The 15,095-nt window shown below is 36.0% G+C and overlaps 1 protein-coding gene across 2 annotated transcripts; it reads right to left on the minus strand.

Moving 5' to 3' along the window:
* Nucleotides 1-689: 689 nt before the first annotated feature.
* On the minus strand, nucleotides 690-14,873 carry LOC103708592 (stress response protein). 2 transcript variants are annotated; one of them, XM_008793604.5, is made up of 5 exons: nucleotides 14,421-14,656; nucleotides 8,016-8,117; nucleotides 7,178-7,319; nucleotides 6,851-6,897; nucleotides 690-1,132 (listed from the first exon to the last, which is right to left on the minus strand). In XM_008793604.5, exons 1-5 carry the CDS (start codon nucleotides 14,505-14,507, stop codon nucleotides 908-910), a joined length of 603 nt encoding a protein of 200 aa, XP_008791826.1. In that variant the 5' UTR covers nucleotides 14,508-14,656; the 3' UTR covers nucleotides 690-907. The 2 variants fall into 2 exon arrangements, with proteins under 2 accessions (XP_008791826.1, XP_026661034.1); XM_026805233.3 differs by lacking the exon at nucleotides 8,016-8,117 and having other exon boundaries at nucleotides 14,421-14,873.
* Between the last annotated feature and the right edge of the window lie 222 nt (nucleotides 14,874-15,095).

Genomic DNA, 15,095 nt, shown 5'->3' on the forward strand with positions numbered 1-15,095 from the left:
GCGCTGTTAATGTTACATAATAAATTGCATGCTGAAACATCTTATAGAGAGTCTTCTAGGCTCTTATTAGTGATTTCATAAACAGTCATATATGCTGTGGTGTTTGAAAACGATTGCTGGCACCCTCTTAATCGTCTGATATAAATCCAAGTAGCAGAGATTGGGCTGAGATGAATGCACTTTACTTTACACAGTCTGTAAAAGAACCCTGTTTCAATGGCTTTACACTGTTACCATCCTCGCCAGAATTGACCTAACCAAGAAAATTTTCAATCCATTATAATATTAAGTACATGATATGAATAACAATCATTATTTAACTTCTTATTATGAATGAGATAAAAATAATAATTTACAAATCATATCTTCTCACTACTTTAAAAAATATTTTATCCATACATATTAATATTTAAAATAGATTTTCTGTTCAGGGTTCAGGGTCAGATCAACAATACCAAAAAAAAAAAACGATTCAAATCAACCCAAATTTTTGATAAATTAGAAGTATAGCAAAAAAAAATACTATAATCATCAATATACTTCACTTACTGAATTACTGATGTTTGACTACTATTACTAATAAAAGAGAATGCTTAACATTCTTTTGTTGAAGTTCAAATCATGTTCATAATGTTAATTCAGCCCTTGTAATTTAAATTAAATGGCAATTTTTTCCCCTAAAGCATCCCTTTCTGAAAAGCCTTCTCTGGAAATTAATGATATGAATGGTACATCTGGTCATCATGATCTTGCTCCGTCTAAATACCAGGAAAATACAATCATTTAACAACGTAGAAATTTTTGAGAAAAACAACCATCCTTGCATCCATAGAATAAGCCACCGTGCATCTCCCTATCTCTTCCCCATCACTAAACGAAGAAATCTACAGGAGCACATAAAAGATGCTTAATTTTTTTCACTTCCAAAGAATTTAGAAAGCGGCACAGGGCCACCTCTTTCTTCACCATCACTGCTAGAATGCTTGGTTCTTGACCTATGCTTTTTTTCTTTCTTTGTTCTCTTGGATCTTGACCTCGATCTCGATCTCCTTGATTCCCTCTCCTCCTCACTATCACTGCTTGATAATTCAGAGGACGAACTAGAAGAGCTTGACTCAGATGACCTTCTATACTGTTAATGCATAAATATATTAATGTTAGAACCCACATTCAGCTAAGATACTAAAGCAAGTATTGCAAAATTGGCCAAAAAACTCAAAGGCAAAGTCAGTAAAGATCTGAAATACATCAAGAACTAAACAATAAGACCAGCCAAACTAGTATATCATGGGAAACATACTAAAAGCCTGTGCTTATACCTTGCTCCTAAACTAGCATCAGCCATCACGGTCCATGTCAAGAATGTCAAATATTGAGCATGTTTACATAAAAAAAATATTGCAATAGTTATGCTTAAAATTCATTTACAACTTACAGTACAATCTCAAACCTACTTGCAACTCCTCACTAGATAGCATATCTGTAATGAATTTACCGGATACCTGTTTAAATTACAATTCATATCATGTTTATTGCGCAAAAAGCTTGTGCAAACATTTGAACTCTTAACACCTCATCTCATGCTATGTCAATGATCCAGCGCTTCCACTCCAGTGCCCTGCAAACAACTAGCAAGGACCAGAAATGCCTTGTTTCTCCTTCCCTTCCCACATATAATCCAGTGCTCTCCCAACAACCAATCATCGCCGGCCCACCCATCTTGGCTTCTCATTCTGCTTAATCCCTTGCTAAAGAAATAAACCTAGCCCCATAATGCCCCTGCTACCCCACCCCACACCACCCTCCACTTTCGTGGTCCTATCATTGACCAACCCCAGTCACTTGCAGACATCTCTATTGAGAGAAACCCTAACCCCATTGTATCCCCTATCCCCCTTAAGTGACTATTGGCTTACTCAGGTTGTCTGGGTTACCTAGGTTAAAACGGGGTTCCTTTTTGGAAACACAAAGTTGTCTAGAAATTTGATTTAGGTGGAATTTCAGTCAGACAGACAATTACAATTTTAAATCATTATGTGGATAGACCAAATTTTTTTGCCACCCCTAGCTTTAGGTTGATTCAGCCTTCTTTAATCCTCCCAGATTCATATAATGGACCAGAACTGAATAAGCAAATGGTGGCGAGCCTGTCTTTCAGCTCACAGTAAAATATTGCTCATCAAAATTGTAGCCTTTCTTTTTCGAGTCAAGACAAAGGACATCTTTGTCCACAAACAAGGATTCTTTGAAGGGAGTTCTTTGCCTCCATATAAGCTTTTCAACCCCAAAAAGGAGTCAAGAACAAATCTGCATGGTATAGGACTTGACAATGAAGTCCCTAATGACCTCCAAACCTAACATTTATCCTTTCTACAAGGAACTGGTGCTCAAGTGGTAAGAAGTCTGATTGAAGTCCAAGATGATCAGTTTCCAAAACCCCCTAGATTTTACAAAGGAGATCTAGACCACCTTACTTCTTTGTAGGACACCACCAGACAGAAGAGACCATCTTAGAAACATTAAGAAAATGGTAAAGAAAAACTCTTTCCAAATGGATAATACCACAAACATGTCTCCGAAGTATGATGACTAGAAACCTTCACAGAAATCAAATTTATAAAGTGTAAACAAAGTCTGACTGAGCTTGTAAACAAACATAAAGCCAGATGACTAACCAAAGATTTCAAACTATCCAAGCAAATTAGTGTAGATACCGACCCATCAAAAGAGAGGTCAAACCAAAGAAGCCAAGAACTGACCATTAAATTACTAAAAACAAGAAAATGATGCCCTGAACTTTCTAAACGAACGAAAAAATAGGGCACTGGCAATTAAGATCAACGCAAGAAGATTTTCAGGGCTTCAATCAGCTACAAAAGAAGTAACTAAGGCATTTGCAACTTGTAAGATCCATTACCCATAAATAGGAAGCAATATAGAGGTAAGCTACTTTGAAGAAGGATGATGCAATCATTTCTGATTTAAGGTAAACTAATATTAAATAGGATCATGAAATAGTAAGACAATGATCTTAAGATCTCAGAAGATGAAACACAAGTGTTGGAATGAACGCAATCTCCATTAGGGTATAAATTCACATATATACAATTAAACAAGGGTTTGCAACCTATGAGAATAGCATTACATTAATGGGATCATGCAAAAAACCATATAAAAGCTTTTGGATATCTGATTCTTGTAAATATTCATACAGAAAATTAAAAAAAATAACAATTAAATAGTCAGCATTAGAGTAACGCCGAACCGTCCCAAAACAGGCAGTTCAAGACAGTATCAAACAGAACCGGGTGGTTCATGGCACACCAAACCAAACTAGGTAGGAATTAAGATAGTTCGGCCAATCAAAAGGAATCGGCTTGTTATAGATTAAAACCCCCGATCTGCCCCTCCCCCCCCCCCCCCCCCCCCCAAAACCACATTCAGATGCCTCACTCCCCCCTCCTCTTCAAATTTAATTGACGTTGATGCCAACACCAATGCCGTTGCCCTTGATCGACATCAACGCCGACGCCAATGCCATTCCCCTCCAGACATTCAAATCGGTAAGCCTCTCTCCTTCCTCTCCCTCTTTCTCCCCTTCATCTTCTCTCTCTCTCTTCTAGTTCTCCTTCAAGAGTTAGGGATAGGGTTTCTCCCACTCTCCCCTCCTCTTTTCTCGATCCTTCATCTCCAATACACCTCGGCTGGGTAATATACAAACTGGTACCCTACCAAACCGGTAGCCAGCCGATTCGACCGGCAGTACCAATTCAGTGAACGTTGGTCAACATCCTAAACATGTTAACGGTTCTAATGCATCTACAGTACAAAGAGCTGCCCTAAAAACATTTGGTAACACAATGATATAAAGTTTTAGCTATTGCTATCTAAATCAATTTTTCAAACAAACACGGCTTCCTCAACCAATTTGGTATACATCTATATATATACATGTATGTACGTTTAAATATACATACATGCATTTGTATGTATGAGTTGGACTACATACTAAGGGATTTTTTAACATCGCATTATTTCCTATTTTCTGTTTTTGAAAACAAAATTACAAAAACTGTGACAAAAATATGTTTGGTAATTGGTACTAATGTTTTTATTTTCTATTTTCAAAAACCACTTCATTATTTCTAGAAAAAGTTGAAAGTAGAAAATTCTTACTTTCAAAATTTTCAAAAACAAGAAACTCATTTTTTTTACAACCACCAACAACATCCCATCCACCACCACAATTGCTGCATCATTGTCACTGTCGCTGCCATCCTTGCCAATGCCACTACTGCAGCCACTGCCACCATCACCGGTGCCTACATTATCGTCCCGCCTCAACCAAACTGCTACTACCATCATTGTTGCCTCCATCATATCTTTGGTGCTCTCCCCACCACCACCATCGCCACTACCATCGTTGTCGACTCCACCACATCATCACTGCCATCACTGCCACCTTCACTATACCGCCACCAAACCTACGACCAACACCACCAGCACCTCCACTGCAACTATCACCATCTCCACCATCATTGTCATATTTATTTTTTTTAAAACAAATGACTATATCAAACATGTTTATATTTTTAAAAAATTAGAAACAAGATAATATTTTATATTTTGTTTCTGAAAATAGAAAAAATGAAAGTAATGCCAAAGAACAACTAAACATTAAATCTTTGGCAAAAAGATTTAATGATTCCAAAATTAATGATGGGCCAATCAAATCTAAGATCTATGCTGCCGATTTTGATTTACACCTTTAAACAAGACAATATGTTTGATACTATTATTTCTACTTTCTATTTTAAAAATTATTTTCAATAATTCCAAAAAATGAAAGCATGATTTTCTCTTACTTTTTTAAAACAATAGTCAAAATTTCAAGTGGAAAACCCCACCAATGTGCTTAATACCCTTTCCACCACCACCACCACCACCACCACCATCACCACCAAGGCCAAGAGTGACTACCATGACCATCATAGCCATTATCACCCACCACCACTGCAGGTGGCCAGGACCACCACGACCAGCATTGATAGCCACCACTGGCGCATGCCACCTACTCCACTAGCTCCATTACTGGCAACAACCAAAACACTAGGAACAACTACTACTACCATCACTACCAAAGACTAGATAAGCAATTGTTTTTGCATTTATTTTTGTTTACAAAAATAAATATAGTTGACTAAGCCAAACATATTTATATTTTGACAATTTACGAGAAAGTAAAAACAAAAAAAAAAAATCTATATTCATTTTTAAAAAAATAAAAAGAAACTGATGGCAAACACAACCTTATGTTTCAAGTATCCCTATTCTAAGCATCAAGTAGGTAGAAAATGGATGGTATTGGTTTTGCTAGTATGCTAAAATACATGATACGGCACTTCAATTGAAAATTTACTGTGTTGATCATGATTTAAAGATCTTAAAACATGTATAGATTGAAAATCATTAAGTTTCAATGCTTAGATCATCACAAAACACTGTATCATGTCATTAAGCTGTCCATTTTTGCACCCACTTAATGCATGAGGTCAGAGACCACCGGAACAATGATTCTGGTTTCCAGGCATTTCCAGTGGCATATTCCAATAGCATAAATCACAATCAACAGTGCGAATTTCCAATTTAATGGATCCGTCATTAATTTTGAATCATTAAATGTGTAGTCTAATGTCTAACACTACATACAAACATATGCAGTTAGAAAAGCCTCATTCAACTTTCAAAAATATGTTCTCCTTCATTTCATAATCTCCATCATTCACCGTTACATGTATCAACTCAAATGCCTGTGAAATGATATATCTCTAACACATATCCTTGTCCTCTTCTATAACATCAAAGCATTGTACAGATTCATCATAACTCACACACCTAGCCATACTGACATCTATTGTCAATATCCTTATATGTGTTCAATAATTTTTGATAACATATGGAACAAAACAAGAAAAGGCATCAGTAATTTGTTTATTTAATTTCTTGAGAAACGCTTTCCAATTAGTGCAGCATTCCATGGTCTAATATTTCTTGTACTACACTGTGCACCTATATAGGTCCAAAAATTCTAGCTATTATCACTGATAGCCATCAAATCCCTCATCATATTTGGTACAATATTTTGATTTCCAGTTTTCCTCCACCAACTAATGCTACTTCATGACTTAGCCACATTTTCCCTTTTAACTCATTACCTCATTTTTGAGCATCTTGCAATATGATTTCTTTTCATTTGTGCTACAACCATATATGTCTGTAGCTACTCCCATATATTATCTTGAAAACTTTTGCCCAATAACATAAAACGCACTCTTTTCTTCTTAAAACATCATATAGGTAAATCCACTTCCAATAGTCACTAGATGCTCATGTTTCTTCTTGAAACTGCCATTACAGCCACTGCTGATTAAAATCTCAGATCTTGCACCACAATTTATCCATCTCCCTTCTGCTCCATGTGCCCTCACGTATCCTAAGTTATTCCCCCTCATGATTATTTTGAGTATTCTTCATTCTCGAGAATAGAACAATATGCTAATTTTTTTCCTATTTTGACCAATGTTATGTTTGAGTCTCTGAGCACGTGTTATTTCATGCACTACTTGCGTTTGTTTAGTACATTAAACATAGTTTCCAAACCAAGTCCATACACCTGCCAGAAAAGAAATAACAGCACTGTTGCAATAAAGAAAAACAGCACTGCCAGAAAGTCACTGCCGCTGCATATTATGTCCGAGAATAAATTACAAAAAGAAAGGAAGAGAAAAAGTACACAGGGAAGTTGCACAGGCAATAATGAAATTAACTTAGCGATAAGATTAGAAAAAACCTTTCTCTTTCTCCTACTCCGTTTCTTTGAATCTTTGTCCTTCCTTTCTGCACAGACATGTAGTATGATCAGAAAAGCAGCAAAACCATCACCAAAAAATAAAAGAAAGAAAGAAAGCAGCAACTCAGATCATATAAAAAGCTATTTCTCAATTCACAAAATAATCAAATATTACTTAGTAAATTGCTTCGAACACATTGCCAATATAAATGCAAAGATTTTTTTTCAAAAAGTAACATCAATTTTTAAATATCTAGAAAGCAAAGCACCTAACCTAGACAAACTAGAACCAGAGAATCTACAAAAATTACTAGATTTTTTGTTTACCTTTCTTGTGATGCGACTTGGCGGCTGAGCGGTTTCTCCCACGGGAAAGCTTTTGTTCCCTCTCAGCATCCAGCTGCGCCCTGTATTCTCTCATCATTCTATCCTTGTCCGCCTCCAGCTCACCCTTTTTAAGTTCTTCTTCCTACAAACAAACAGGAGACAAAATGCCACATTTTTTAGGAGAAAGACTCTTATGGACCAATATCAAGCAAAAACTTTTATGATGCAAATTACAACTTTCAGATAGAATAAATTAAATCATCAATGGTATTTAAAATTTAACTCATACATAAAAATGTAGCATATCTGACATTTTATGGAGCAGGAAATCTCAAGCTTCAAAATCTTCTAAGAAGCTCACTCCATCATGCAGTTAAGCATTTTCGGGTTAATAGCGCTATACAAGAGGCAATGAATGAAACAAACTGACGGATCCTTACTAAGAGATTCATTTTGACATTGACAATACTATATAATTTAGCTGCATAGCACAAGTGGCACATAGGTATAAAAGGAAGGGGGGGGGGATGTTCAAAGAAAATAGGAAACACAAAAAGAAAATTAATACAAAATGCAATTTCAGAGGGGAATTGATATGAAAAAAGTGCAAAACAAACAATTTGTGAATTGAAGAAAAGATATCATGTTTGTCACAACATTTAATGGAAAGTGTAAATTTATGGTTAGGTTTCAGGTTTGACTTGTTAGCGCGCTCAGTGCATGCCTTAAATATCATCAGAACAACAAGATTTTAGAGAAACTCCTCAAGGGAAAAAAGAGAGCGATGGAAGCAGAAGCGTGCCTTAACTTGCATAGTTGCCCTGTGAAAAGGCATTACCTTTTGTTTTTTCTTGTAGTCTTCCCATGTTATGGTGTGAGACGTTTTCAGGCTGGCCAAACGAGCAGCATGCCATTCTGGTGAATGAAAAGAACCATCTATCTGTGTTGTCCTCGTTAGTAAAAGTTCAACAAGATAAAAGTATGGGATATACATTACTACTACTTTGTCCAATATGAATCATCAAATGAAAATTGTGCTTTTTACACAAAAGAATAAATATAATACAGGTGAAAAAGTAAATTATCTCAAAGCTCACCGTGCAGACATAATTAATAGAGGATGTCATCACACAAGCATACAAGCACAATCACATGCACAGGATAAATTATCTACCATGTAGCTGTGAACTGTGCAATTAGCAAAAGGACTCAAGGATTATAAATATATGGCTATATTAAGTGCATGGACATGCACAAGCAGCTCTAAACATCCCCTCCCCCAAAACACACACACACACACACAAAGACAGACCTTTGTTCTTCTAAATGCTCACACACTACTACATGAATGTAAATTTGCTGGATAGAACATATGTAGCACATTGACCTACCTTCTGGTTGGTATAATCCCTATATCATATAATCCATGACAAAATTCACTTTACTCCACAAAGACTTCACAAAAAATTAAGCTAACAAAATGTTAGCTTCTTGGAGCATAAGATAAAGGTTCCATGTCAAAAAATGTGGTCCAGAAACCCTATATTTTAGCTATTATATATAAGAAACTGCAGCTCTGCAGATATAGTAATTTTATTTGTGATTGTAGCATAACTACCTGAAAATTAGAAGGATCAAGAGATATGTAGCACATACAACAAAAAAAGTAAGATGATAACAAGCCTTGAGTGGTCCAGAAAGGCCACGCAAGCATAAAAAGGAAAATTGCTAACTAACTGTTCGGAGTCTTCCACTTTCTGATTGAAAAAAGCATCCCACACAAACAAGACATATGAATATATAATGATATCGGTAAGACGTACAAAAATCTGTGACATAAATAAGGATAAGCATGGTGACAACACTAAATCCAGCAAAGGTGTAAAAGATTATAAGCAAAGTGCAATGATTAGATTTTACAAGTTTGAACAAGAATATATGTCTCGCTATGTTTAGCACTCATATCCAGTGTTGATATGCATCTCACTAAAGCAACAAGTATGACAGCTGTGCATGCAGATACCAATATAGTCCACTGATAAGAATGGTGATAGCAATAAAGACTGCTACAAATTCTCTGAGGAGAATCTCATGACGGCCAGCTTTACGACCAACGATGACTGCATCTAGTGGGAATAATAATGATCATGGCTCCTGGTGTGGCATAGCTAAAGGACACTTGTTTAAAAATTAGTTTATTTCAGTGATAAAATCTACATTTTGCATTTTTTAAAAATGACAAGTGAGATTCAACTCCCACATTTTTTAGTTTTATAGAATAAAAATGGCAGAACACCTTTTTGTGAAACATCCCCCTAGTGCACATGCAAACATGCACACATCTGTGAACAGGAGCAAATCCATATGCAGACCTACAGATAGAAGTATGTGGGTCTATGTCAAGACTTACAACAGAAACATAACCATGAAACATCCTCCCTGAGATCAACCATATTTTGGCTTTCAGGGACTAAGATTTTCAACAAAATCAAGTGAACAAAGAAAATGACAAATGATGAAGCATCACTTGACCAATTAGTGGCAAAGGCGATGCCACGAACTACTTTGAATCAAACATATCAACAACAACAAAAGAAAATGATGCCACAAAAAATGGAAAATGTAATGGAAAAACTCCAAACACATTTGGCTTTACGTGAGGCCTAACTGATTACTTAAGCAAGAGGAAAAGCTCCACAACTAGTAAAGGCGTAAGTTAAAATAGTGAAGAAACAGTGATTTTTAAGTGCAACTAGCTGGCTTGACCATTTCCACCAACCACAGATAATCAACAGCAAATATCCAAGATAAGATATGATTGCAGCTGATCCACAATTCTATTGGAACTTTAAGGAAACATGATTGTGCATTCATTGAAGTATAGTATATCTTTTATATAATCAGTTTCATTCATTTACCCCTTCTTTAAAAATCTCATAGATGTGATTGCATTTAGCATCACCTCTGTCAAAACATATTTTGTAATGCTATCTCCAGGCTCTGCACCATTTAAATTTGAAATCAAAACACAAAGATAACAATATCTAGAGGTTTAAACAGTCCCCCAATATCAGCTGGGATTGAATTATAAACAGATCTTCATTCAAACTCTGACACACACTTAAAATATGGTCTCATATATGTAGCAGTTCAGTTGAAATATATTAAGGAATTATCTATTTCTTGATACCAATCACAAAGAGGGATTGCTAAAGCCAACTCGTAAAGGATAAGGATTTTGATTGAGTTTATGCTTATCTAATTCTCCCCAAAAACCATCAACAAAAATCCAAAAATCTTGTTGCAGCTTGGAGCCCAGACATTAATATCCAACATAAATCCACTTACAGCACAATTATTTTGATCTACATATGAGCGAGAGAGAGAGAGATGTACCCAATCCATCCTTTAAAACTACTAACTAAATATAGATATCATTATTCAAGTACTTACACAACAAAGTATTGCATGCATTATGTCACATTTGGCATGATGGACCCACTACTGATTAAATACATACATTTAAAAATGACTCTTTAACACGGAATACACGGATATGAGAATGAATGTACACCAAGAATGCTCGTACTGAACATACAAGTTCCAATCCAATTACTATTGATTTTTGGCATATCACAAGTATAAGTCCACGATGAACTGAGATTGAAAAAAAAAAGACTGAGTTGAGTAAATGAATAAAACGTGAAAACTCTCAAACAGAAGAGAACTAGTCTGGGACAACATAGAAACTATGTTCCATTGAAGATACTAAATAGTCAAAAAAAAAAATTAATGATCAAGAAAAACACATCCATAGGTGGCTTCCTATAGAACAAAACATCCCATTTAGGTGTGTTTGGTGAATAGTGAGATCCCACTCATTATACAACAACCCTGTGTTTGATTCAGAGTACATAGCCATGAAGAAGGCATGAACAAATAAAACTGCCACTAAAACACTAAAATACTACAAATACAACTAATGAAGGAAAGGTCAACAAAGGGATGGAGGAGAGCTCAGGATGTGTAGTAGAGAAAGATCAATTCATTAATTAGCTATTACTTATCCAATAATCTGATAGAACAGACTGAAACAAGAAATATTAGATAACAATCTATTGGCTTTTTGCAATCATTTGATCAACCGGCGCATAGAGTGGAAAAATATAAATAAGAGAATGTTATCGATAATGTATTCATGGATAGCATATCATCCTTGCATGAGGAACATTGAGAGTCTTTTCACGTATGTTTCCATATCCATTCTAAAACAATTTCTACCATTGTCCTTATGAAAATTCCACTCCTCCATTAAAGGCGGTAAGAAAAGATAAAAGTTCATATGCAGCATAATAAAAGGAACATAAGACCATAACTGTCCAAAGTAGTCAACCCCAATGAAATAGTTAAAATATAAAAACACAACATATTCATACAACCTAATGTAGTGTTCTGCTCCATATATAACTCCATTTTCATGAAAAGAAGGCTTGGGCAAGGATAATGATATTATCAAACCGATTCGTAGCAGTTTGAACAGAGTAGAATTGTCATGTACCGCCCAAAACTAAGTTGTGTACCATATTATGCCAACTCGTACCACCCAATTTTGAGAGATACCATGATAAAAAGTGAGAAAAGGGTAGGAAGCTATCTTGACACAAGATGTGTAGCACACGATACCGACCATAGAATACGAAACCAGTAATGTACCAGTACGGTACCTGGTATTGAGATTGCAGACCTTAGGTAAGGATCTATAAACAAATATATGGGAAAAACATCTATAAAACATAACTAATCACTTAGTACATACTCCATAAAATAAAATCAATAATATAGTTAATTTCCAAAGGTTCTTGTTTTTCACCACTTTAGGGCAACAACAAATTCAAATCACAATCTCTATACAAAAACACTAGTTTATAGATAAATTAATGAATGCCATACTTGATTGCACTAACAATAGTCTACTAACTAAAGCTTGAAACAGCAATATGCTATATAAATGTTAGTAAAGGTCTATTTACTAGTAACATATGCCTTAATAATAAATTACTAATGCTTATCCTAAATCACATGGTAACAATATTATGCTATAAACGCCAGCTGTTTTGGACAATCCGCGTCTCTAGTAGCAACATGTCTATATGAGAAGAGATGATTTACCTCCTTGGGCTTTGAAACATGAAGAGATTATAGAGTGAATTGCACGTAAACAAGTTCTTTATTAGCTTCACATCTTTCATTTTTTTCTGCCCTCTCAAGAATAACAAGAATCTTCAGCTTTCCAAGGATGGTACCGCATAAGAAAATACAATACAGTTTGGTATACACCACTTGAATGGGAACTAAGAAATATGATTCAGGGTTATAGTAACTAGTACTTCTTTTTTATCTTTCCATGAAACAGTCTAAGAGCATGACATATTCTAATCGTCACAGCCCCTTTAATGATCACGATGTATAATTAGTAGGGTCAACAATAGTAGGGGAACCACAACCATATATGGATCCTATTGAGTTTTAGGTCAGATAAAAAATTGGAGATGATTTCTTACCAAAAGACCTATAGCAAATTATATGTTGTCGAAATATGTCCCATTTACATAGAAATTAGTCAACAATGAGGCAACGTCAATGACACCCAACATTACAACGCACAAACACTGGATTGCAGGACCATATGCCGCAACTAGGTAATTAAGGAGACTAGATGATTATAAGAGTTTATAGTTTATTGCTAAACTTAAGAGCATGGATTATGCCCCAAAACAAAGAGAAGGATTACTTCAACGGAACAATGCTTATGTGCTGGTCTTGGTGGCACCCCTCATTCTGCATGATTATTCAAGGAAGAACTTACATGGATTAGCCAAAAATATAGTGTAGAGAAAATGTTCGTTGTTTAGCATAGACAAAATAGAGACCCCATCCCTGCCAAAAAACCCCAAACAAAAATGTTAAGACTTATCAATATGTTGAGTGTGGTAGGGAAAGTAATCTTATAATCATGTGGATAACTTTAAGATCCCTCCAGTCAGAACCCATTAACAAAGAGGTTCCCTTTTATGCATTGAAAATAAGAGTCACAAATAACTCGAATTCCCAAGTTTTTAGGAATCTATTTCCTAAATGATGCCTATCTAATTCATAATTAGTGGTAAGTAATCCCACTAGAACTTCCTAGTTTTGCTCAAATAAATCAAGCCAAAACATGCCAAATCGTTACTTTATTTTCCTACCAAAATAAGTACCATTTGCCATTCTTGAGGAAAATAAGCACACCTTTCTATTTCCTTTTTAAACTCCAAATCTTCTTTCAAGAGCTTCATCATGCAAGCAAAAAAGAAGATGAGAAGAAAGGGATCACAGATGAGGGCAAGGTTGTGGCTACACTAGATGACTTCTCTCTCAATTTTTCCTCCAACATGCTGCCCACCTTTTGTTCCCTCCTTGATCTAGTCCATGATAAACAGTCCAGAAGAACACACTAACAAACTCAAGTTATTTCCCTCTCTCCATAAGATTTATAGTCATTTATATGATTGTATCAAAGATATCTTTTTCCTAGGATCTTATATATTTGTTTCCAATGTAGGGTCCTATAAAGGTAGGCTAATTTTTTGACGCAAATTATACCAAATTGGTATATACTAAATTAATAAAAGAATCTCTGCCTAAGTAATTTAAATGACCAATTAGCTCTTTTAAAATCTTATAAACTAATTGTGAAATATATCATAGATCATTTGCTGTATTCATCTTGCACCACCCTCCCACCCCGTGAAGATGTTCACTGCTGCTCCTCCTTGAATTGAACAGGACATATACAGCAGATTGCGAGATAACAGATGCATGATTCTCCTCTTTGAGCAAGCAATAATTCAATTTCCAGAAGATACTAAACATAATTTAAAAAAAAGAAAAATCTGCTTATTTTAAGTTCTTGCTAACATGAACATGAAGAAACTATGAATCCAATCTTCGATCACATACCAAACGAAATGACAAACAATATCTATATATTTTGCAAGCAATAATAAGCAAAATCAAATGCTCCAATCATAAAGATCACCTAATGATGCATAATAAGAATCCGAAAATGACCTAATAAAATTGCATCCAAGAACAGCAAAGAAGAGACCCTTTTGAAATCTCAACAATTTCCGACTACCTAAAAGTGAAAGAAATCCACCAGAGGCAAAAGGATTGGAGGTAGATGGTATGAAAGGGTACGAACCATTCCGTCTTCGACCTCCTCCGGCCCAGCAGAGGTCGAGCCCATCCTTGACCTCTGCAACGCCTTGTAGGCTTGGTTCTTACCCATTTGGGAAGATTCCCAAATGAGAGGGAAAAAAAACAGCAGAAGATGTCGAGAAATCGAAATGATTTGAATCGATAAGCAGGTCGGGGATCAAAAGATTGCGTTGGTATTGGAGTCGATTCCTGCCTCTATTTAGATGGATTTCCAAGCACCCATCGTCAGGAAGGGAATGATCAGGGTCTCCAGATCACGAGAGATCGAGCGAGGGGAGAAAGATTGGATTATTTTCTCCTTTTCTTTTCGATTTCTCCGATAGGGTGGTAGGGGGCGGGGGGCCGAGGAAGGAAAAAGAGAGGCTTTGAGGAAGAGATTTGGGGGTTTTTGGTGGAAAGAATTTGGGAGTCCGCATGACCATATCATCCGACCCGTACCGGGCCATCTGGCAGCACTCTCGGTGTGCCTAGTAGAAGTTGGATACGGGCGTCCGCATACAGCGTCGTCTAGGGTTCTCTCTCGTGCGTGGTCGCGGATTTAGGAAATCCAAGTTCATACCCGTTTGAGGTTCGGAGCCCTAAATTTCATTTCATATCCGGCTCATCTCTGGAAAATAAGAAGGAAAATTATATACATTTTACTTTTTCCACACTAAAT

Source organism: Phoenix dactylifera, chromosome 13, assembly GCF_051530095.1.
Source record: "Phoenix dactylifera cultivar Ajwa chromosome 13, Ajwa_hap1_PhDact_Kaust_v1.1, whole genome shotgun sequence".
NCBI classification, from domain to species: domain Eukaryota; kingdom Viridiplantae; phylum Streptophyta; class Magnoliopsida; order Arecales; family Arecaceae; genus Phoenix; species Phoenix dactylifera.